Source organism: Tachysurus vachellii, chromosome 2, assembly GCF_030014155.1.
Source record: "Tachysurus vachellii isolate PV-2020 chromosome 2, HZAU_Pvac_v1, whole genome shotgun sequence".
Taxonomy (NCBI): domain Eukaryota; kingdom Metazoa; phylum Chordata; class Actinopteri; order Siluriformes; family Bagridae; genus Tachysurus; species Tachysurus vachellii.
Window position 1 is genome coordinate 17,777,709 of NC_083461.1, and position 21,647 is coordinate 17,799,355.

General features: G+C 36.2%; 1 protein-coding gene across 1 annotated transcript in view; it reads right to left on the minus strand.

The window, feature by feature from the left end:
• LOC132839979 (E3 ubiquitin-protein ligase rnf213-alpha-like) overlaps nt 1-21,647 on the minus strand; it is a 35,227-nt gene that overhangs the window by 7,102 nt on the left and 6,478 nt on the right. Inside the window, 38 exon segments of the mRNA XM_060861221.1 lie at nt 79-201; nt 301-488; nt 644-842; nt 1,398-1,512; nt 1,667-1,769; nt 1,886-2,052; nt 2,172-2,354; nt 2,444-2,544; nt 3,509-3,629; nt 3,898-4,082; nt 4,455-4,664; nt 4,781-4,938; nt 5,430-5,560; nt 5,728-5,919; nt 6,073-6,208; nt 6,301-6,454; nt 6,540-6,559; nt 6,641-6,763; nt 7,256-7,377; nt 7,480-7,572; nt 7,701-7,831; nt 7,931-11,521; nt 11,620-11,775; nt 11,861-12,045; nt 12,153-13,368; nt 13,486-13,647; nt 13,821-13,958; nt 14,390-14,607; nt 15,039-15,198; nt 15,341-15,969; nt 17,328-17,480; nt 17,611-17,784; nt 17,879-18,068; nt 18,162-18,284; nt 18,383-18,481; nt 18,565-18,714; nt 21,010-21,172; nt 21,435-21,490. Of these exon segments, the coding sequence (XP_060717204.1) occupies nt 79-201; nt 301-488; nt 644-842; nt 1,398-1,512; nt 1,667-1,769; nt 1,886-2,052; nt 2,172-2,354; nt 2,444-2,544; nt 3,509-3,629; nt 3,898-4,082; nt 4,455-4,664; nt 4,781-4,938; nt 5,430-5,560; nt 5,728-5,919; nt 6,073-6,208; nt 6,301-6,454; nt 6,540-6,559; nt 6,641-6,763; nt 7,256-7,377; nt 7,480-7,572; nt 7,701-7,831; nt 7,931-11,521; nt 11,620-11,775; nt 11,861-12,045; nt 12,153-13,368; nt 13,486-13,647; nt 13,821-13,958; nt 14,390-14,607; nt 15,039-15,198; nt 15,341-15,969; nt 17,328-17,480; nt 17,611-17,784; nt 17,879-18,068; nt 18,162-18,284; nt 18,383-18,481; nt 18,565-18,714; nt 21,010-21,172; nt 21,435-21,490 (10,518 nt within the window).

Below are 21,647 nucleotides of genomic sequence, written 5' to 3' on the forward strand. Positions count from 1 at the left end.
ATATAAAATCAAAGCCACTGAATCAAAAAATTGTAACACATAAAACAAAGAACCAAAAATAAGTAAATAAATAAATACCTTGACAGCTTCATCTATGCTCTGTGCTCTACCCTCAATTACAGCCTTTGCAACTGCTTCACGTATAGTTTTATAATCTTTACTATACACAAGGTACTGGTCCACATGGCCCGCATGCTCTTCCTGAAACACATAAGGTTTTCAGTATATTACATCAACTTAATCATTAACTTCAAAATCAGAACTGACTCAGAAGTTTCTACATATATATTATTTAGCTACCTGTTGTATGAGTTCTTGTGGAAAAAGCCATTGGAACCTATCTTCCTTTTGCATTCCCCGAGCAGCTTCAATTCCCTTCAAGCTGCAAATCTTTCTGATCAGATACACTCTGTACCAGTCATTTTTGCTCTTTTTACAAAGCTCTATCACCATATTCAAGAACTCCTCCTGATGTTTCTCCATGCTCCCTAACAAAGACATAAAGTGCTACAGGTTATACCCATGCATGTTAGCCATTGTCTTCTCTATTCACCATTACATTCTCCATTTAACTTGTTCCTAATAGCACAGAACATCATGATAAATATAAAGCCAATCTTAGTTTTGTAGAACTAACCACTACCTGGTAATGTGCTAAGCAGCTGAGCACTCATGTCCAAGCATATACGCAGTTTTGCAACCTGCTTCAGGCTCTCTATAGAGAGCTCCTCTGTGGCCATCCCACTTGTGCGCAAAACATATTGCAGGACATCTCTTCCCTCTTGCAGGTATGCCTTCTGCTTATTCATGCAGCTCAACTGCTTTTTCTCAAATATAGAATCCTAAAAAAATATAATTGGATTGTACATGTAAGTAATAAAACATGTAGGAGCTCTGTAATAATCTTATGTCATTATTAAAGTGTTTCATTCCTCTTATACCATACTTCAATTTTATATTTATTAAAGAAGCACACATATAATTATTATATAATAATAATATATGTCATTTTGTTAAATGTACATGAATCAGGTTAGTTTTGTTCCCTTATGTTTCACAGATGATAATGTAATAGGAAACTGCAAAATGCAACATCCCTCATGCTTAGACTCATCCTCCAATTGAAAAAAGAAAACATTACATCAGTGATGATGCATTTTCTTAAATAACAATATTTAGATTTAAATAACAAAATGTTTTAAATCTCTTTATTATCAGACTTAGTAAATTACTAGGAGAATGCACTAGACTTTAATGTATTAAAATGAGCACAATAGCCTCTGCCCTTCACTCATTACTCAACACTTTCTGATCAGTCAGAATCAAGAATTCAGCAGCACTGTGGTGTCCATCAAATCTGGAGATTTTAAAACGTAGTTTTTGACCAGTGTTCTTACCTCAAAGCAATTGATGTAAAAAGCATACAGTTCAGTTTTATCAGTGCCATCCAGAATTTTGCTCTGCAGAATAATTTCCAGGTGCTGTTCGAGGTAATCTTTCACCTCATCAAAACTGAGAAAATGTGACACATTCATATTAAATTTATTCAGCAATATTTAAATATATCCTCACAGATAAGAGTTTTTGGTGAATTAATGTGGCATGCAGTTGTTAATATAATAAGTGAGCAAGAAACATTTGATAATGCATACATGTGTGTACATACCTGTATTTCAGTAGGAGTTTAAGCACCATAGATCTTATAATGGGATTTCTGTCCACACACTCATTGAATGGTGAAAGAGCTTTGGTGTGGATATGACAGTGTGCTGAGAGGACAAGAAATACTGCCATCACAACACTACCAAACACTACCAGTACCATTGGCAGTAACATATTGTATGATTGTACATCCATATTTTTAAAGTCATACAGTGTAGCTTACCATGAGATAAGGAATCTGGCTTTGCCTCAAACATGAGAAATGACAATAGGTGCAATATGACAGCTCTGGATGGAGGGGAATTGTCCTTAAAACAAACTGTGGACACAACCTCTATAAAAAAGGCGTTGCACCGCTGTCTGAACTGTGCATTTAATTTGAGACACAATCTGAAAAATCACCAAACCCAAATGATTACATGTGCATTAGTAGTAGATCTGATGAAATCTGAGCAGCTTTTTAAAAACTAGTGTTGTATTAAGACATAGGTGTAGAAACAGACACCCACCGAACATCCTCAGAGACTTTCTGTTCAAAGTCGTCTGGCACAGGTTGGGTACATAGAGCACAAAACATCTGGCCTGGAATTAGCCACCTTCTGATGCAAGGCTGGCAGAAGATATGATTGCATGGCAGTTCTACAGGGTCTTGAGGTTCTACCCTACATATGGGGCATGTCTGGAGGCCAAACCTTTGTTGGACAGTGATTTAATACATTTAAATGAGCCTTAAAAAGAGCCTGAAAATGACAGATTAGAGGAGCATCGATGGACATCTTACCTGAATATGATGTCAGTTGCTGATTCCTTGCAGGATCTGAGTATATCAATCACAGCCAGAAAGGTTTTCTCCAATTTCATGTCTGAACTTTTCTCGAGTACCTGTGACAAAAAAATGAGAAATGAAATGACTTAAACGTTATTTACTTACTTAAATTAATGTTGCCTGAAACTTTATTTGATGTACATTACTACATAACATGTAGAAAACATAAATTTATATTACATGCAAAAGCTAAGAAATGTTATAGGCTACTTTATCAATTAGGAGGCTAATTACTATTATATAGCAAAATGTCTGATTTAATAGAGGTAAAATGTTAGATATATTGTTCCATAATTTCATTATAGAAGATCTTTGCATGTGTAAAGCCAGATAAATAGCCATTGCCTGTACTGAAAATGCTTCCCATGACCTAGGAATTGAGCATGATAAATGTCAATACGTAATCATATACGCTTCATACTGTACATTGTGGAAGTTTGACAACAATGTTGCCGGTTTATGTAATATACAAAACTGATTTGTTTTTTCGTCAGATTTTGCAGTTATGAATGTAGATGCAGCTATACAGTAATTCATTCATTCATTCATTCATCTTCTACCGTTTATCCGAACTACCTCGGGTCACGGGGAGCCTGTGCCTATCTCAGGCGTCATCGGGCATCAAGGCAGGATACACCCTGGACGGAGTGCCAACCCATCGCAGGGCACACACAAACTCTCATTCACTCACGCACTCACACACTCACACACTAGGGACAATTTTCCAGAGATGCCAATCAACCTACCATGCATGTCTTTGGACCGGGGGAGGAAACCGGAGTACCCGGAGGAAACCCCTGAGGCACGGGGAGAACATGCAAACTCCACACACACAAGGCGGAGGCGGGAATCGAACCCCGACCCTGGAGGTGTGAGGCAAACGTGCTAACCACTAAGCCACCGTGCCCCCCCATACAGTAATTATAAATGATAAATAACTGATACGTTTTCACATTATTGAGTAAGAAATGTTTGCTGGGTATGTGTGTGTTCTGCTTATTAAGAAGTAAAGATCCTAACCTTCCCTAGGTTTCGAATGCCCTCCATAACCAGCGGTTTTAGCCTCTCGTCTTCAGCCTCACTATCCAACAGTACATGCTCCACAAACAGAGCCAGGGTGAAGATACGTCTCCATCGATTTCTGACACATACATTATAAGCATAATAAGTACAAGTAGCGTAAGAAGAAAGTGTAAATATTGATGATTGTACTGCTAGTTATAAAGCTCAATGATTTATAAAAAAATAAAAGAACATTATTATGATAATAATGAAATTAGGTTTATAATAGAAATCTTCCATTCACAGAAAACACTGCTCTGATTAAACTAGCAAAGTTTATAATGAATCATCAATGGTGACTAGATAAAAAATAATCACTGGAGAACCAAGCAGTTGCAAATGCTTACTGTATAAGCTTCACAATTTCACGACTCCTCTCCCCATACTTCTTAAAGCTCTGTTCTGAACACACCACTTCAATGGGGACTTGAAGTTTCATCACTTGCTTCAGCCAGTGTTTCTGGAAGTCTCGGGTTAATTCCTGGAGCTCAAGGTGCTCCAGACATGCAAGAGCACCAAACACATCTAAAACCTTTAAAAAAAATGACAATTAATTATAATATACTGCCTGGAAGAAATTCCATTCCATAAAATTTTAAATAAATTTTAAATCAATATCATATTTTATGTCATTACAATGCCAACAGTTAACATAATACACAAAATGATCCATTGTGACTGATACAATTGTTATCGGTTACTAATTAAAAATACAACTAAGTATCATCAACACAATATAATATTACAGTTAAGTATAAACCATGACAGAGATCCTATTGAGAAACTGAAACTCAATACTTAAATATCCGAATTTGGTGCATGTGGCTCGAAAGCCCTAGGAGGAGTTCTATTTATAAATTTACGTCTAAGCTTAAATAGAAAAACAGAATGAAAAAGATCGTACCATCTCAGTCGTGTCCATCACATGTGGATTTCCCTGTAAAGACAGGACCACTTGAGGCAGGATGGATATCATCCTGGAGAAATTCTGCAGTCGTTTCTGGAACTCATGATAAGCAGAGTGGACAAGTGGCAAGGAGAGTTCCATTTCCACTGAGCTGCCTCGCCTCCTGCATAGCTCATGCACACAGCTTGTCATGGCAGCACACAGCAACTAGAATAGCCAATTTATTAATATTATGGATGATATAAGAACAGTTTAGCCCTAAAAAATGTCTTATTATATACATTTAATAAAAATAATAAAACCTAAATACTGAATTAGCTTACTTGTCCTTCACCAACAGATAAGACTTTCATTGTTAAAGCAACAAAATCTTGAAGATATCTTTGGAAAAATTCTTTCTGCATTTTTTTGTCCACACTTTCAAAATATTCGCCCAGAACTGTTCGTTTGAAGACCTCCTCAAATTGCTTGTGGGATTGATCTATGGTGAAAAAAGCTCTTTTTACAATATTGTTAATCACTTTATTAGAAATACATCCACATTAGCTCGTTCATGGACTTATCTAATCAGTCAAACAAGTGGAAACAGTGCACAGCAGTGGTAAAAAAAATTAGCAATGCATACTAATTTTCAATGTAACGCAATATGGTCTTTTACTAATTTAGCCTATGCACCTCAGCTGCACACTCAGCTGGTTTACCAAATTTTACGGCTCACCGTGTCTCTAAAATGTGGTATCATATCAGGTAAATGTTACCTTCATGAAAGATGAAAGAAGTCTGAAAGAACTGCCACTCAAACACCAATTTTTTTTACCTTTGATTTTTTATAATGGTTCTGTGGAACTTTAGAGACTGTTGAGTGTGTAAAAACCCAGGAGATCAGTGGTTTCTAAAAGACTCAAACTAGCACATAATTTTATGAATGTGCTTTCAGAATTCATGATATGAGACATATGAAAAGACAGTCACCTTCTTTCTGCAAAGTGTGCTCCCAGAGGTCATCTAACAGATCTTTAATCCTCCAGCTAAAGGGCATAGTGCAGGACATAGTTCTTCCTCCTGACATATGGCTTTGGATCTGGATGGTCTGTGGCTCAGACCTATGAACAAACATTTTACCCTTTTGTAAATTCATGACTGGGATAACAAGAGGTGCAGTACTGTTTTTGTAGATGTAACATATTTACATACATACATACATACATACATACATACATACATGCATGTATACATACACACAATACAATGAATAATTAAGATAACTCACATTTGCCCAGTTTGGAGGTATGGTATTTCCAGCACTGCTTTGTTGTCAAATATGCGAAGCCACAGATTTTTTACTTCATCCTTGCTGTTTGTGTCAAGCAGAAGGTCGAGATTGCAGTTACGGTCGATGACAGAAATTAGCTGTGCCAGGAATGGAGTGAGCACTGTCTGTACTCTGCGCCACAGGGTGTGTCTATCAACAAATATTCAAAAAATAGTAAAAGCAATAGTAAAAGTAAAGTTAAAACAATACTGTACAATAAACATGTAATCAGAAAAAAAACTGTTCTATATGTAAAATGTCACATTCATAACAACATACTGCTTCTCAATAGCGTGTGCTTACTTAAAAGTTCCTCCCTCTTGGAGAGCATCAATATTTGATGCTTCCCTAGACACCCAGTTTTTGGGCATATCAGCATTCTCCTCACGTATTTTCAACAAGAGATGAAGACGTTTTTTCAATATATCCATGAACGTAACTATTACATAGGAGAAACCAATCTTTATTAAAATTATGAAATTCCCCAACAATATGAAACAGAGCAGAATACCAGATAGAAAACAGACAAACCTTTCAGTTGGTCACTGTTGTCTAAGAGTGTAAGCAAAATGTCCACTCTTCTTGTACTAAGACTTCCTTCATCTTCAACATCTCTTAGCATGCCCACAGAGCTCTGGATACAACTGCGCAGCAGCGCTGTTGTATCAAACACTTTATCCAACGTCTAAAACACAATTAGTACTGATATAACATTGACTATAGTTTGAACAAATAATGAATACTATTTATTACAATAATGCTCTGCTTACCAAATCATCAGAATTTTCTTCTGTAAGAAAACAACAATTTAATTAAAAAAGAAACTTTCATAATTAAATGATGATTCTGAAAGTTTATATGTAATAATTACCAGATGTTTCCATTGTAGCTTCCTCAAAGAGCTCACAAATAGATACATTTCTCAGATTCTGGACATCTGATACAATCTCTTGAGAACTTCTAAGGTCATCAATGTGAAGTGACATCCAATGCCCTATAAAAAAAAGAAAAAAGGTATAATCTGGTATGTATCTAATACACTCAGAGTAGCATTCATATTTATGTATGTATTACACCTCTCTATTTTGTTAATCTACAATTTTAGCAGCTCTGACAATAGTTTTAGCTACAAGACAACTCATAGGTGTATATTAATACACTCTCTAGTATTACTCTAGCATTACTTTATTAAGAGTAATAATAAAAATTAATAATCAGGTTAAAAACATACAGTTAAAGTAAAAATATACCGTTTAAGAAAAACATATAATTATTGATATGTTGAAGGGTTTTGTAAGGAGACATTTAAGGAATCTCTGGCAGCTAAAATGATTTTGTTTTCTGATTTCTTAGGAAATATAATAAAGTCAGTCCATAATTGAAAAATTACTCCTTATATCCAATAAGATTAAAGACATAATGTGAGTACTGAGTAAATTGTTTCACATACATATTTCATAGTAAAAATTAAGTAAAATAAATTAACCTCCATGAAATCCAGTGTAAAAGGTTCCACCCTCCATTCTTGGTAGTTTGATGATGAAATACACAAACACTCTGCATTCATCTATATGTTTTGATCGGATGATTTCATTCATGGATGAGTACCTGCATGAAAACCCAGTAGATGTTTGGGTTATAAAATTAAACATATTATTCTCACTATGTAGTATATTTCAATCATTATAGGTCAGGAAATGTACCACATACCTGGCAGATGCAAGAAGATTTGCACTTGCTGAATCACCAAAATCCATTTGAACTAGAAGAATCTTATCTGCACATGGTATGTCTAGGAACTGCCTGAAAAGACAATTCCCAAACAAATTAAATAGCAGAAAAAAATCATTTTCCTCTTTGTATACATCCTTAGTGGATAATATTATCCACATTCACTGTATAAGTTAAATTACTGAGAGAAAAATTTATACCTTAATTTTTTGAGGAAAGAAAATTCTGTCTCAAATTGTCTCAGTGAGAGGAGATCAATGGTGTTAATCCCTGTTTTGTGCTTAAGCTCTTTAATATCTGCAGCTGTCAACAACCTTGAAAAAGTTGTAACCTTCATAAAACATAAAACAATAGTAAATATTCTACATTAAATCCCATTTCTAAATAAAATGAAATATACTGTAGAACTTGAAAAAATAGAAAATCCTACCTCTGTAAAAATGTACTGCCTCCGATGCCCCTTTGGGATATGAGATGCAATGAACTCACCAAGAGAGTGGTGTTTCTGTTCCTTAAAGTATGTAGTAAACAGTTGCTCTGTCTCTGCATCTGGCAAATCAGTATATTCCAACCGTACCACAGAATCTGGGGTGGCACAATTCAGTAAGACTTGCTTGGCTTCCTTTAACAGTGTGTCTTGGATGTCTGCATTCTCAAAGTCATCTCTCAGTTTTTCCACTACATGTAGTATCACAGAGGAACAAGTATCTGAATGGTAACCAATGAAAACGTCTTGCGGCAAGTACTTGTGTGAACCAGAATGCTGACTTTTTGAAGCCACAAAACGTTGGACCCAGCTCTGTAACTGTTTGACAACTTCTTTCATACTATTCGTTAGAACACTGTTGAGGTCAAGGTAGTGTTTTTCGAGTCTGTTAATTAGTGGAATGGGGAATTGTTTGTAGACCACATCCTTCTCCTCGATGACAATAAGTCGAAATTTTTCGTGCACTCTGCATTTCACACGATGTGTTCCAAGACCAAGATCAACATATTTCTGTCCACCCAGGAAAACATAGTACTGGTTTAATGCATCATAGAGACTTTCATAAAGACATTGAAGGTTCAAAAGCACAACAGTCTGGCCAGTTTCCATGCAGATCTTCACACGGTTGATATTCTTACAGACTTGTGTGTACTCCTGATCTTTAGGAAAACTTGAACCGAAAATGATTTCTGGAAGATCGTTATCCATGAAGATATTTTGCTGAAGAATTTGAAGCCCTGCAAAGTTCTTGGTTAGTATAAGAAGGTAGCGACAATCCTCGTTCTGAGGTTTACCAGTGATGTTTTGCCTTACCAAATCGATAGTACTGAGGTTGTCCAAGCAAGGTTTTATGTGAAGTTTTTTGGCAAAGATTTTCAGAGCATCCACATTATCCAAGCCACTGAAATTTCTCAAGACCGCATGAACAATTTGCTTTGAAGAAGGATTAGAATCTCTGGAAACACCATATAGCATCTTGATTAAGCTGTAGTAATCACGTAAGCCAAAAAATCCTTTGTCTTGTGTGCTGTAGATTTGTAGGTAGGCACCTGCCAAAGGCTGGAAAAGATGCTTGATGTTTTCCAGAATGACTGGTTGCAAAGAACAAATTCCAGTTGCTGTTTCAATGAGTTCATTCTCATCTGGGTCACCTCGGGAGACAAAGATTCCCCTGTTCATTTTAGCTGGGTCCAAAGCCCAGTTTGAGATGCCAATAAATCCAACCTTTTTATGGGGTAGTGGGTCATCATCAATGCAACCTTCTTCCAATAAGGGGTGCAGGGTTTTTAGAGGCATTTTTGGGGAGTCTTCAGCTAGGCCTATCTCATCTAGCACAACAACAGAGACATACTCTTTTAGATTTTTCCCCTCTTGAAAACGAGCACACTGTTTAAATGTGTTAATGATTCCCTCTGCGGTTGAATGAGGACTGCACTGGTAGGATGTTAGGTGAATTTGTTTCAATTTCCTGTACAGTGCAGTGTGTGCAGATTGGCCTTGCATTGCATCTCCAACTAAGGTCTTTGCCAGAGACTTTGAGCTCCCAGGCTTACCAACTAAAAACAGTGGAATTCGCAGTTCAATGGACACCACCATCATGAACACATTTTCTTTCAATGCTTTATTTTTAGCAATTGTACCACCCAGAGGAACATCATAAAGAAGAAGCTCTTGTATTTGAGAGATTTCTTGCTTTACTTTCTGTGGTTTGTTGTAGCTTGGAAAAAATTTGCAGAGCTTTGCCCAAAATTCCTTTTTCTTTTCCAAGCATACATGATAGCACACTGCCACTGCCATCAACAGAGCCCATTCAACAGGATCTTTGTCATCTAAAGAGATTGTTTCAACAAAACCACTCTTTGAGTGTTTTTGCTTCTTCTTCAAAAACTCTGCCAGCTCTTCAAAAAACATTTCAGAATTGGTGTAGAACCACACATATACTTGCATGCAACGTTCAACATCTCTCAAACTGACAAAGCTACATTCATCTTTTCTCTTCCTCATGTAGCACTGTGATGTAGACAGGACATCTGTCATCATCTTGATATAGTCTTTGTTAACTGAATTGTTTTCAACTACACTCTTAACAATTTGATGAATGTACATCTTTTCTGTGTTGTCATCAAGCTGCCCAAAGTCCCAAACTAATGGAATCATACTTGGAGGCAGTGCATGAACTCTGTACACCAGTTGACGAAGAGGAATAGAGCCCAGTTTATCCTGTGTCTGATTAGCGTTCACAATATATCCCAAACCTGCTACTTCCAACCTATTAATCATTGCATCTGAGTGTTTTCTGTATGGATTGCAAGCTGCAATTACCTGTAGACCACTTTGGGGTTTAAGTTTATGCCCTTGCACAGAATTGTCACAAAGCACTTCCTTCAGACAGCTGATTGCTTCTGTAGTATTGGCTTCATCAAAGAAAATGACTGACTGAAGGTCATAGTTCTCTTTATTCAAGGATGCAATGGTCTCAGCTTCTTGTACTTTAGCATATATGTTATGAGGAGTTGTGCCACCATGAACCTTTACCAATTTCATATTGTCTGCTGGGATTCCACTTCTTTGAAGCTCACACATGAATTTGATAAGTCTTGTCTTTCCACAACCAGTTTCCCCCATGATAATGACAGGAATGCCACATCTGAACCTCATGTGAATTGCCATCATCTTCAAAATATTGTCCATAGTAAGCTGGTAGGTCTCATCAGGATCTGATGGCCATTTAACACCAAGAACACTGCATAAAAGCTCAATTTTTTCACTTCTTTTTAAGTCATCAAAATTAATGTTAAAAGGGACCTTGTTGTGCTTGAGGCCAGTATAGAGCTGCTTTGTCATGATGTTCTTCCTTATGACTCTGTTAGTCGCTGGATCAAAGGCATCAACACCATTCTCATTGTTTAACTTGAGGTGGAATCCGATAAAAGTCATGGACTCATGATCATCATTAAAAAAGATGTATGGATGGGGCTCAGTCTCCCATCTTTTCCTGATGCGAAATGGAGCCAAATCTTCTTCATTAGCATCACTTAGGTCTACATATTGTCTTCTGAGACTTTGATCCGAAATGTTTAATGATGGTGTAGCAAAGTCTTTGGCCATTAAAATCATGAAATCAACCACAAATTTTCTGAAGCCTCTCAGAGTGTCCCCAACAATGTCCATGTTGCAGAAAATCGATGTCTCACAATCTAGTAACTGAAGGTTTAGGAACCATGCAAAGTTCCTCAACTCTGCCCACGATGGATCAACAATTCCACAGTAGAAAAACAATGTCTGAAGACATTCTGTATGGGAACCTTCAACTTCACTGTAGGCGAAGTTGTCAAGGTCAATTCCCTCATGAAAGCGCTTCAAATACTGATAAGGCCTCTGATAAGCCTCACTTCTGAAACACTCATCATCCATAAGTGGATCTTCAATCTCAAAGCTAGGATCATCTGTTACTCTCATTTCCAGTTCCAAAACTTCTTTAGGTGGTCTGCATTGCACTTTAGGGAAAACATCAGTGAACAATGTCTTTGATTCCTGTAAATAAAAACATCTTTATATCATACAGACTCTCCTATTTCAAAACAAAGCACTGTTTTTTTAATAATAAAAAATAAGGCTTAAAAAACACTTACTGTTCTTGCAACAGATCTTCTAAATTCTGTGGTGTGCTCTAACATCTCAGTGACATACAAGTGCTGGCTGCTACGTTTCCACATTCGTCCTTCAGAGTCCATTAAATAGCCAAGTACTAAGAGTTTAAATAAAAACTCATGCAATCCTTTTTGAACCTAAAAAAAGCCACAGAAATGTAAATATGTACATGTAAATATTTTGTAACAGTTCTTGCTGCGTTTCATAGAACTAAATGCTTACCGCTGTTGTAACATCGAAATGAAAGATCACAAGCCCATTCCGATTAGGTGTGTCAAGCAGTGAATAAAGGATTACACTTTCATCAACTACATGCTCAGTTAAGCGAATGCACTTCAGATTTGAAGTTCCAGGTCTTTCAGATGCCTCAAGCCTTTCATAAAGCCTCTGAACATACAAGGATTTTCCTGAAATAACCAGAAATATTTGGATGTATTTATTACATTTTATTAAAATAAATTAAACTAATGATGAAAGAAATTATTTTTTTATTTTACAGTTTTCCATTACTCACCAACTCCTGCTTGTTTTGATGACACAATTCCAACACACTGTCTGTCTTTGAATACAGTAGCAGCACTAGCCTGTTCAGTTGACACTGTGTAGTGTCTACAGAGATATGTTTGGAGTCTCTCTAAGGATACTCTTGGCACTATGTGCAACTTGAAATGACTAAATGCTGAAGGGATGTAAGCATGTTCTTGCTCTAAGCTGCAAATGATCACAAGTTTGTAATCCTTTCTTGATCCAGATTGAAATTTGTGAAACAATTGCTCCACAGCATAACTGACTTCATAACTCAATAGATCAGCATACAACAGGGTGTATATCTTCTTGCTGATATTTCCAGTGCTGAGGCAACGTCTTAAAAAAAGTTCCACATGCTCACACGGAGTGGTTGAACTGCACAGTAGGACTTCATCATATGATGGGAGTGGGGCATATTTGCTGGCAGAGTAAACACTGAGACAAGTCGTCAGAATTTCTTCTTTAGGGCATACTATGAGATTGGGACGACCCATCATCAGCCCTTTCGGCAACTCTCGCCTAATCTCGTTCTGTTCTTTATCTGTGTGAAAATGCATGAAATCATCTTGGTCATCATCCTCAAATTCCCAATTATTGTTCAGATTCTCAAGAAATTTCCCTAAACCTGAGATATCCAGTTTATCTGTTAGGAAGGTCTTCATGTCGGTCATATACTTATCCCAAATGAAATCTAATTTATCTAATCCGAAATCTTTGTCTGAGATATCTCGTACACTTGTAGTTAAGCCCTCCTCAGTTTGGGAATCTTGAAACACAAGGTTCCATATTTTCCACACAGTAGATGTAGAAGACTTAGGGTTGATAAAAGACAGCATCATCAGTGCACAGTCATCTAAGTCTTCATTTAAATGTTTCAAAGAGAGCTGTTCACAAAGATAGACAATTTGCTCAGCAGTGTAATAATTAAGGTAGTAGTTCTCAGATCTCTGTTTTTCCATAAACTTCCTCCAGTCACTTAGGTACCTTTCCATTTTTTTGCAAAGTTTTGGAAGTTCTTTAATGACATTACCATCTATTAGTATTTTTTCAGGAATGCTACTCAAATTAAAGTCTATAATAATATTTTGGTTGGTGAGATGATATAAACAGTTGATTTTTGCTTCCCAGTGTCTGAATAAGGGGTTTCCAGCAGACAAAAGATCAAGAAATATCCCAGCTAGTCTCTGAACATGGTCAAAAACCTTAGGAAAAAAGAGAAAGATTTATGGCATCAGAGTCAGCAAAGAAGCAACTCCTAGATGTGCCAAATATCTGACAAAGGAAAACTTATTCTACCTCAGTTTTGTTTTGTTTTTTACCTCAGTGAAATATTCAACCTCATTGTTGTGCTCTGCCTTCCCGGACATAAGCATGAGTTTGTTTTGTAGATCTCTAACGTCTTCTAAAGAATAACAGCGAACCTCCTGTTCTTCTCCATGTCCCTCAGGGACATAAAGTTTTAGAGCAGTTTCCATGTTGGTCTGTTAAAGAAAGAGCCCATTTTACCAATATACATCTGAATGTAAATTATATATTTATAATATTCTATGTAAACCCTGCAATTAAATATTACACATTCTTCAAATAAAAAATGTAACCAAATTAAAAGCAAATTAATGCAAATTCATATTCACAAAGTAACATAAATGTAAACCTTTTTCTGTTTTTGTGCAGTGATGGAATACACTCCTCTTTCATTTATGGCTGTGGCAAAGGAGAGGGAGGATAACTCCACTGAGCCATGACTCTCTTTCACTGAATTTAGCCAATCCAAATGCCGAGTAGAATCTCTCTATGTAAAGACAGTAGATAAATGCATACATTTCTATAAAACCAAACATACATGATGCTATTAACAATACTATAAATTTAGTCATAATGACTGACCTATAAGAAAAAAATCTGTGACTTTATCACAACTGTTGACTGCATATTAACATTTGAATTGAAAGTACATATTGTGATGTACATGCTCTGATATTGATTTCACATTACTTTCATATTCAGTAGTATGTAAGTATAAGTATTAAGTGTATGTAAGTCAAATAATACTTGGAATCCATGGAAGGTATTGATATACTATAAACATGGGTAGATATACTCTATTATCTGCAAAGGTAACCAACCTGTAATATACAAGTAATACACCCTATTATCTGCAAAGGTAACCTATAAAAATGTAGAACTTCTTTTTTTTTTTTAGAAAACAGACACATTGCATACCAGCTTTTTTGCAAGGTTGCTGTCACTTTCCAGGGCTTTCCATAGTTTTTCCAGAGCTCTCTTAAAAGCATCAAAATCAGAATCAGCACTTAGCCCATAAAGCATGGAAGAGTATCCTTGCACAACATCATGGAAACAGGCCACTCGATCGACATCCATAGCATTTTCTCCAGCAGAGATTGTCGCAAGATCAACAAACACTTTAAGCTGACTGATATCTGTAAATATCAAAGAGTTTTTAATAGTTAATAGATATCTGATAACCGAGTTCAGATGAAAAGGGTGCATTTGCTAAACAAAATCTTTGTGATGTTAAAGTTGAAATCTACTTTACAACAACAAAAAGGAAAGCTAAATGCATATGCTTTTGGTGAAGAAAATGGAATACTTAAGTTTCATCTTTTAAAAGATTCAATTTAATTTTTTTAAATATATAAACTTGAGTTATTCAATTTCCAAAACACACTGGAAAAAAGAGGAAATACATTGCCATAACTTAATTAGGCTACCATGCTTTACAGTGTAAACAGTATAAACCAGGATGCATACAATATATTCCATTCTGACAATATAAATATAACAAAAATTACACAGTCTGTTAGTACTGCCTAATATAGTTACAGCTTAAACTCCAGGTTAAGAAACGTACCTGGCAAGGCCACTTTGACCCAATCGGCAAAGTTTCTGCTATGGTAGAGCTCCTGAAGGCATAGTCTGCGACCCTCTGTTATGTCTGCCAATATGTTTTTGGCATTTATTAAATTGTCATCAATCTGATTTAAGCTTGTCTCCAGAAAGTCAGTTTTACTCTGAAAAACAGACAATATCTTAATTCCATCTTACTTCTGTATCTTTTACAAGTAAATTCATTATATACATATGGTTAAGCATAAATATTCTTTAATCAGAATTTATTTACACATTAATAATAGATTTAATTTGGTAACTCACAATATCAAGCAATTTGTTTAGTATTTTGAAGTCTCCCTCAGGGCATAGGGTTTCCTTGATGTCCATGATTACTTGAGCTGATTCTGCTGCTAAGTCTAGGTCATGGTATTGTTGAATTTGATGGATTCTTTCTTTAATCCACCGCTTATTATCTTTAGGATTTATTTTGCACATTATTTCCAGATCTTTTCGAAGTTCATCATATTTGCCCTTATAGACCTCAAAGATGTTATCGACCATTTTGAAAGTTATAGAACCATTCTTCAAACTGGTGTAGATCATTTGGTACTGACTGTTGCAAGGCTGAAATATTTTTGCATGGATGAACTCTAGGGTGCATGGCTCCATATCTTTTTTTGGCTCTGTTTCATCACCATCATCGTCATCATCTTGCTCAGTGTGTGAGTATGTTTTGGCTTGGTTTTCCCAGCACATGGAAAAGATGTAGCTGTCGTTCAAATCATGTAGTCGCTTTGCCATCTTTCTTGTGATATCGCACAGATTGAAATATGTGACCAGTCCAGTCACTTCTGAAGAATTTTCGTCAAGCTGATGAGCTTCCATAAAATCATCCAGGCACATTTGCTCCAGATTAACTGTGTGCTTCATTTTGAGCTCTGCAGTATCGACTGTGAATTATTGAAGAATGTGTTTAAAAAAGAAATCCCACAGAAATTAAACACATGCCTTCAAACTATTATTATTATTATTATTATTATTATTATTATTATTATTGTTGTTGTTGTTATTTTCAAATCAACATGTGTATATAATCAAATGTGCAAGACAGGGAAGTTGTACACAGCACAATGGAGTTTCAAATATTAAACAAGTGAATTACACATTTTTAAACAACAGTACAGTTAAATGCTGAATTCTGATTGGTCAGATGGTGTTGATTAGTTTTCTATAGCATCATTTGTATAGTTACTTTCAGTAGTAACTATAGAATAGTTGTATAGCTAAATAACTTATTCAAGGTCTTGCCTGACACTCTCTCACTCACTCTCTCACTCATTTTCTACCGCTTATACAAACTACCTCGGGTCACGGGGAGCCTGTGCCTATCTCAGGCGTCATTGGTCATCAAGGCAGGATACACCCTGGACAGAGTGCCAACCCATCGCAGGGCACACACACACTCTCATTCACTCACACACTACAGACAATTTTCCAGAGATGCCAATCAACCTACCATGCATGTCTTTGGACCGGGGGAGGAAACCGGAGTACCCGGAGGAAACCCCCGAGGCACGGGGAGAACATGCAAACTCCACACACACAAGGCAGAGGCGGGAATCGAACCCCCAACCCTGGAGGTGGGAGGGGAACGTGCTAACCACTAACCTCTAATTTTTTATGGTTTCATGGCAGTGTGACTTCCAGGGTTGTCGAAGTCACAAGTGTAAATGATAACTGGTTCATGGATAAGCCTGTCACATACAAAGCCTCAATAAACTACACTATTAAACTACTGTACTGTCATGGGTGCGGGGATAAAAACGGCCCCAAATGCAGGATAGCATTAGCAAAAACAGGGTTTATTTACAAAACAAGAACACGAAACACGGACACAGACTTGAGACAGGACGACGACAAAAGACAACAGAGGATTCCGCACTGCACAAGGCAACGCGGCTCAAATAAATAGACAAGACAATCAGAAACATGAGGAACAGATTTGCTGAACTGGCAGGAAGAGACAAGGGCGGGGCAGACATGTGACACAAAACATAAACAAATGCACGTGGCCAAAGTCCGGGCTGAGTCCTGACACTGTACATAGAGTACAGTAAATGATTTAGGTTGGTGACAGGTATTGAATTTAACTTTATCAGAATTTAGTCTGTACCAGAAATTTTGTCCTCTTGCCTCTGCATAAAGATCTGCTCTGTTTTGCTTGATAATTTTCATGCTTTTTCTATGCTCTAGTAATATGAAAAAAAAAGTAATATGAAAAAGTAATATGATTTATCAGATAAAATACCTTTGATGTGGTTTTGGAGTTTGGAGCACACATGCAGTAAACATGCAATGAATTCTTTTTCCTGGTAGATGTTCTCAACTTCTTCTTGCCTTTTTCTAAGCAGATTTTTTACAGCCCTATTGTCTTTGCAGCGACCATCATCACACAAAGCATCTGCAGGGAAGTGTATATAAAGATTTCAATACAATAAAGACCTTGACTAACATCTTACATTATAGCAGAGGTAATATTCATATACTGTATAAAGCTGAATAATTCTTGTCTGTCAGGTTTAGGTGATTACCAATCTGTAGAAGCTCAATGAATGCATCCCCTTTTGTCAGGATTTGATTCAGGATCTTTAGAGTAATATCTCCTTGGATAAATTGTTGTGCGACACAGCAGAATGCAGAGCCTCCTATAGCCATTAGCTCCCTAGCTTTGTCTGAGAGTTGATCAATGAGATTCCCGTTTGCACCTGAGGAAAAACGTGGTTTAAAATGCTGTGCAAATCACCAACAAATAAGAGTTTAACTAACAAAGTAGCAGCATGTATCATTGTAAATTCACACCTTGTATTTGAAAGATTTTGCTTGCCATAGGCCAAGTCAAAAGATGTTGTATTACCAGCTCCTCTCCATCTTGATACTTTCCATCTTCAGTCTTTGGCCAAGATTTTAGTACAATTTCAGATATCAGTTTTCCAAACTTACTTAAATCATGGTTTTTGAGTTTTTCCAGCAAATGCCTCTCAGATCCACTCTGATTTGTAAAAACAAAAATGACATGAAGCTCAAAGTTTTGTGTAGAAAAATGTTTTTCTTTAACTTTCAAAGAAAGGCATAAGATCAGTACCTGACACACGGAGGTGACAGCCTCTAATGCACAGTTTTCAAAAGAAGGAGTTAATAATGGAACCCTTGCGTTCAATTCCTCCACTTTGTTGCAGTAGATTACAATCTGATAAATTGGCCTTGCCTAATGACAAAAAAACAGTGTTATAGTGATTCAGATTTTCTGCACATATTTTGCACGAATTAAATTATACACCACAAAAACAGCATGCAAGTACACACCTGTTTCAGTTTTCCTTCAAACTGATTTAAGAATGTTTTACTCCATTCTGAGCAAAACTCCTTGTTAGCAAATGGCAGCGAAATCAGCTTACTCCATACCTATTTATCAATAAGTCAAATCACAACTATATTCTTGATTTGTCAGCATTTAAAAATGTGTATGGTATGAAAAGACCACCTACCTCAAGTTCATAGAGCACAGTGAAACTTAAGTAGTCGTGTGAGTTGTTCAGTAAATTATTAGAGAAGGCATTTCTGACCCATTCTCTTACATTTCTTTCTGCCTGCTCAAACAACTCTTTGCTCTTCCCTCTTTGGGCCTCAGCTGATTCCTTTAAGACAACAATTTGTAGGTGATTAAAGAAACAGAAGCTGAGAAGTGAAGAAATCCAAAAGATTATAATAATAAATTTTCCCTACCCACACTACCCAATGCAAAAAGCGGATAGAAGCTGAACTAACAAGTTATTACACCATCAAAGTTAATAAATGCCAGATATAAAGCCACATGTGTAATGAACATTTTTAAATTTTTGCTGACAGCAAAAACACTTTCTTTTAGCTTTTCTGCGGAAATAATTTGTACTTGTTTTGTGCAATATTGAACTTTCATTGATCAATATTTTCCATTTTGCAATATTGTGATAAATGATTTGAATGTACAAAACCAGCAGCCTAAAAAAAGAAAAATAAATTAGCAATTTCGAGTTAAGGGAAAGTAGGAGATGCATTCTAATATTACTAGCTGTGCCATAAGGGCCTGTGGCAATTGTTAATAGTCAACAAGGTGATGTGGGTTAATTGACATAAAGACATAACAGCAAATTTTATATAATCCTTTTACAAAAAAGTGATCTAATGTTCACATGGCCAAGCCTTTCTCTTATGATACTTGCATTAAAGAGAGAACCAAAAAGAAAAAAAATGAAAAGAAAAAAAATAATTTAATCACCTGCATATTATTATCATTAGCATTGTTTTTAAACTGTTTCGGCACTTAATTTTAGCCCAGGTTCACATGTTTCCCATTTTCCCATTTTCTCTGAGACTAATGTTAAATATATTTGCCTAATGTATATACACATATCATATTTAACATTAGTCTCATTGAAAATGGATGAAGATTGTGAACCTGGGCTAAAATTAAGTGCCAAAACAGTTTAGAAACAATGCTTGGTTAGTCTTTCCTGTTTGCATTGTATATAAAGCAGATGATCACCCAGAAATAATGAGAAGGCATGCTGACAGTTGAATACAAGATCTAAGCCTTTCATTAATGGTGCTTGCAAAGCAACATTATTACTATTGTGCCGGATAAAACTACGGCGCATAACTTGTCCCGCAGCTTTTGTCCTAGACCCATGAATGACGTTTCAAATCAACCGGCTCATTGAGGAGAGGTGTGCTATGACTTTTATAAGCGATCCGAGTACCGGTACTTCCGGTACTGGGTCTCAAAGTGGCCTTTTATCCCATAGACTCCCATTATAAATTTTGGAGGTTTATAACTCGGCAAGCTTTCGAACTATCTACACCAAACTCGGCCAGCTCCTTTAGGGTGATACTCTGAACAAACTTTTAAATTGGTGTACCGACTGGCATTCCAGTTGTGCCGCAGCCCCGCCCCCAATATATGCAAAATCAAAAAACATTTTACAACATGGACATGTGACATATCAAAACACTCACGACAATGAGGGTAACTCCCTCACATGTATTTTGATGACGTCACGTGATGTCACGTGATGTCACGTGAAAATAAAAAATTAGCACAACGATGGACATGTGACATATCAAAACACTCAGCACAATGAGGAAAACTTCCTCAAGAGTATTCAGATGATGTCACATGCTCGTCTCGACTAGCCTCTGGGATTTGCCAGGTGCAAGCACCATTCACATTTTCTTCAGGAAATGTACGTTCTAGTTCTGGAATATTGTTCTTCTGTGTAAATGTGCCTCACTTTCTAAACAATCCTTTACTAGTTTGTATACTGATATATTGTGTACCAGTCTGTGGCTGTAACCTAGACCTTGACACCAAATTACCCTTTGGATACTGTTGTTATGTCCCTGTCCCATGTATAGCTTGGACTTTTTTTCATGTCTGTTAATATGATCCTGCACAATATTTCCCTGATCCTCATTTATATAACAAATCATCTGCCTTTTTATTCATGAGAAAAAGAGTTTTTAGGTGTATTTTTGAGTGATAACTGGTACATTAAAGTGTGCATTAAAGTGCATTATGTTCTGTGCTCTGTAATTTACATATTTATGGGTTTTTCACAGTGATGAGTCAGATGCCATTAATATAAGTTTTACTTCCACAGACAAAAACAAAAAATGCAAGCTAGCAGATTTATAAAAATAAAATTTCCCTGCACCTCACACACATTCACAGTTTCGAACTGCTACAAAATAATGCAATACCCATAATGCAGTTCTCCAAGACAGCAATATTTTTTCACTAGTGTACTTCTGTTTTGCAAAGCTCTGGTATGTCCAGTAATATAAATGGCAATACACATCACATGATATAGTTCAAGTCTAATATTTAAAAAATACTTTTATATATTTAATACATTTAGAATTATATTTTATATTTTTGGTAGCAACTTGATTACCTTTTCCGTGCAATGTTCTTTCAAATCCATGATCAGACTGAAAAGTTTCAAGCACTCCAGGGGGATTTCATAATGACATGAATGTTTGTAATGTTGGCATATTTTAGCCAGCAGACTTGAACACTTCATCAGACAAAGTTCACCATAGTCTTTGTCTTTAAACCTGATAAACAGAAATGAGATTACTCATTGTCTAATTATTATTTCTTATAAGTAACATATGGGAAAATACTGTATAAGAGCACAATACATAAGGGTAACATTGGAGAGCAGGACTTTGATGCATGCAAGAAATCCTTTACTCAAATGTTTGTAAATAGGTTTATTGTTTACATGTTAGTGCAGAAGTGTTATATAAAAATCAGAAAGGTTGTCTATTGCACTTTAACTATATATATATTTTTTTTAAAATAAAAATTATATACCTGAATTGCTGGTTTCTGATTTCATCAGGAAGATTTGAAAACAACCACTTCAGGTCCTGTAAAATACATGTAAGCATCAAGCAATTTTTTTCATTCACTCAAGCTTAGGAAAACTGCCATTTAAAGTAATTGAGAAAACAATATTCAAAAACGTAGCTCCATAAAGTATTGAGTTAATTATTAGTACATTAATCAGTACTAGGTCAGTCAACA